This window comes from Micropterus dolomieu, linkage group LG14 (genome assembly GCF_021292245.1).
Source record: "Micropterus dolomieu isolate WLL.071019.BEF.003 ecotype Adirondacks linkage group LG14, ASM2129224v1, whole genome shotgun sequence".
Lineage (NCBI taxonomy): Eukaryota > Metazoa > Chordata > Actinopteri > Centrarchiformes > Centrarchidae > Micropterus > Micropterus dolomieu.
In genome coordinates this window covers 13416332-13420317 of record NC_060163.1, presented here as the reverse complement: position 1 = coordinate 13420317, position 3986 = coordinate 13416332, and the positions used below count along the sequence as shown (strand labels likewise).

Genomic DNA, 3986 nt, shown 5'->3' with positions numbered 1-3986 from the left:
TCTGATGTGACAGCAGTTCACCCAGCCACTCTCTACATCAAGGAGAGTGCGATATAGTGATCGCATGACAGCAGTTTACAAATGAAAGATAAAGTACTACTTGCCACATGTGGATATTGTTAGGTCTGACATATGTGGGTGGGTTCAAAAACGTAGGACAAGATCTGTGAAGCTTCAGGAACTGCTTTTAGTTAATTCGATTAGATACAAGATAATGAGTTAGAAAAGGAAAGGACGGAATAAATGGGACTGAAAAGAAGATATGAGAGTGACCAGGGCGGGATTAAAGGGCCACATGCAATTCAGAAGGAGTCATTATGCCTTTGATCATGAGGGTAAATATTTCCCAAATATAAGGGTTAGCCACTTTTTACCTTTCTCTGCAGCATTTTTGGCCATGCTAGCAATGTGGCTTTTCATGAATGAAATTTTAGGCCGTGTTTATTACAGACCTGTGACAGCCACAGATACCAGATCTATTTCATTTTTTCCCCAGAGCATTTGATTTATCGATTGCTGTCAGGGGCAGAGAGAGCAAAAAGGGAAAGGAAAGAGAATGCTCAATTTGCCTTTTTTCTGAGGGTCTAAGGGCAGAGGGTGTTGTATGCTATACAGACTTTAAAGACCCTTGAGCAAAATGTTTGATTTGTAATATACTTGATTTGACTAAATCCAAACATATATCTGAAATAGCATCAACTGTGAGAATACTGCAGTATTTTAAAGCTGAAGAAAGATGTAGGCCTGCTGTACATGTAAATGAGTATCAATGTTTTGCACATTAATAACTGCAAATCTATCTAATCTTCACAGTTGACTGTTTACAGTGTTGACAAGTGTTTTTTCTAGTCAACTTGTCCACAAGCCAAATATTCTGAGATTTGGGATGCATTGTAAATATGAACATCATAGAATGAGGACCATCCTCTTATTTCCCCTGTCAAAGCTGAAGTGAACAGATGTATGTGACTACAAAATCACAGCAACTACTTTTCTTGCCATTACTGAGAGTCTCACCCTGGTCCAGCCCAGGGCGTTCCCTATAGACCTTTGCTTTGATGCTATTGTCTATATGTCATTAAATTATTGTCCAAACTGCGTGTGCAACTTTTAACTAAGCCTACCTGTAACTAAGCCTACCTGTAAAGAAATTCCCTTTCACACCTTGTTGTCCATTGTTGAGCTCAGTTCCTGCAAAGACATTAGATTTGTTGTGAGGTTTTCTCTCAACAAAGGATGTCTGCTAAATAATGACTTGCAGATATCAGTTCCAATGTGAACTACGTGTAAGTGTGTCTCCCATTCCGTTCTCTCATTCATGTTCACACATTGACTTTGAAAGCCTGCAAATGCCACATAAGCCACAGGATTAACCTCCCAATGGTACACTGTCAGAGGAGCTAAGCTATTACATGAGAAACACAGAGTGATCTAACTATGACCTCTAGCACCATCATGAACACATAGGTTTTGGGTACAGATGTAGTTATCCATGAAAACTGCTTTATAAGATTTTACACGTACTGTCAGTAGTGGACTGCAGAGCCTGTGTATTGGTCATGTGGTATTGGCCCCTCTTTTAAGTCTTTGTACTGTACCATAACCAATGACAAATTACATGTTGCGGGTGTTTGGCAAGTGTTGTTATGTCTACTCTGGGTCTCATCCCACACTGTTGAGGACACACTGAGTGACAATGATAAATTTTACCCCGAACAAGAAGACACAGGAGATATCGTCTCTGTCAGTCTCCACACTCAGCCCAACAAAGGAGGTTCAACACAAAAGAGGGAAACCTGACCTCTTGTATCACTGGCAGCTTCTTTCATGTCAAATGAGAACCATCCTTTATTAATGGTTTGGATTGTGGTTATTGTTACACTTACGTGTCCTGTAAAGAACATGTTGTAGTGTTAGCTCCAGTATTTGTAGATGCTTCTATGCAATTTCAAGAAATAACTCCAAACATTAATACTATTTTTATTTTTATTTTAAATGTAGAAAGTTGCACACATTATTCAGAGTCCATGGGTTCTACAACCCAGACTACATTTTTAGTTGACAATATAGACAATATGATTCATATTTGACACATCAATCACTTCATTTATCATATTCATCTTCATTATTAATGATGATCACTAATGAAATATTGATGTAATGACAGTAAAAAAAAAAAATGCATGCAACTGATGAATGTTACTAAATACAAAAGGTAAAAAGACATGCCTTCATGAAAACAGAGCCAAATGTGTGTTTGATCATATGCTGACCTCTAGTGTTGTAAAGAAAAACTGCCACATTCTGTAACATAACTTTTTCAAGCCTGCACAAAAATTTCATCTCATTACACATTTTTAGTGGAATACGACAGAGAAAATAACAGATCAATCATATATCTATGTACTGGTGACTGGTTAATATGTTATGGTGTAATGTATAATTTCATCTGTTTACTGTGTGTGTGCCTATTGTTGAACTCTTTAAGATAGAGTTTTGGCAGACAGCAAACTGACTAGCAGGGTCACCATAGAGGTCAACTGGCCTGAAGCGCTGCTTGTCTTCATCCTGGTTTCATCTGATTTCAGGATTAGCGGTCCGAGTGAGATGGCTGCAGTGTCATGATGGGAAACATCCCTCGCCACTCTTGTGTGGTAACCCGGGTAGCAATGCTGCAAGAAAACAACATTACACATTTTCATATAAAGCTTTTACCCAGAGAAGCTGCAGAAATCATACAGGATGATTCTTCCAGTCTTACTATTAATATACAAGTAAAGCTGTACGTACAGCCGAGCAGTTGTTGTGTCTCAGAAGACACAGGTGGACCTGGCAGTGCAGATAGATGGATGTATAGTTGGTAAAGGTGAACATCCTGAAGGAGAATCGCGCAACAGTGGAGATGCCGTTCTGAACCAGCTCTACTGTACCATCTTCTGGATTAGGACACCTGAAAGACAAAAAGCTGTAGAAGTTACAATCAGGCATACTTTAAACTAAAGTAAGTTTTAATAAAGAATATGGTTTGAAAGAAGACCAGAATCAGAAGGGACTTGAAGTATGCGCTAACAGAAGGTCACAGTGAAACAACTCCGTTACTCGGTGGTGATGAGATCCCAGCGGACAGGGTAGCTGGCATTATTGAAAGGTGTTGCCCAGCATGAATCCAGAACGGTGGAGATCTGCCGTTCATCTATTCCTTCTGTCAGCACCTCGATGTACAGCCTCTGGTCTATTTCCATTTCTAGGTTCCCATTTCTGGTCAGAGGGAAGTGGAAGTCAGCGTCCTCGTAGGGGAGCATCCTCAAATGATAACGACCCTGGCCTGATGGAAGCCTCTTGTTCACAATGCTACAGAAAAACATTACGCAATGTGATTAAACGTGCAAGGCAGCAACTCTGTTGTAGGTTAAAGAATAATATCTATAATGAGTAAAATATTCACAAACATAAGTGCCGAAAATACGGGGAATAGATAATGCATTATAAATGCCTCACTGAAAAGGACTTTAACTCCTAAGCAATGTATTACAAATAACGCTATAAAGATGGGTCATAAAGTTTTAGGCTAAATGCCAAATAGTAGCATTCTGTCAGCTATAAATAAGGTCTGGCAATCAGCACTTTTCTACATGAGGTTCAAAGTATTTCTGACCAAATTACCAGTGTATATGTCCAAAAATGATGATGATACAGTATTGAGCTCATATGTAGCTCAGGACCAGCTGAATAATACTACAAATATATAATAACAACACAACTAACCAGCAGACATTCTACATAATCTTGCTTTAGCCACCAGGACTTCAAGTAACCAAAAGATCCTTTATAAGAACCATGCAAGCGAGGTAGCATTGTGGTTATCACCTCTCTAGAGGGTTGATGCCCACATCCATAGACAGGGCCTGGGCCAGAGGGTATTCACAGGAGAAGTGCAGGTGGATGCTCTTCTCACGACTGATGAGACCCTCATGAGGGTCCACTTC

The 3986-nt window shown here is 39.6% G+C and overlaps 1 protein-coding gene across 1 annotated transcript in view; it reads right to left on the bottom strand.

The window, feature by feature from the left end:
- Positions 1-2244: 2244 nt before the first annotated feature.
- LOC123983505 (alpha-tectorin-like) overlaps positions 2245-3986 on the bottom strand; it is a 20453-nt gene continuing 18711 nt past the window's right edge. Inside the window, exons 20-22 of the mRNA XM_046069765.1 lie at positions 3100-3351; positions 2791-2950; positions 2245-2672 (exon numbers count right to left, since the gene is read on the bottom strand). Coding sequence (XP_045925721.1) covers positions 2484-2672; positions 2791-2950; positions 3100-3351 — 601 coding nt within the window. The 3' untranslated portion in view covers positions 2245-2483. The remainder of the gene's footprint in view (positions 2673-2790; positions 2951-3099; positions 3352-3986) is intronic.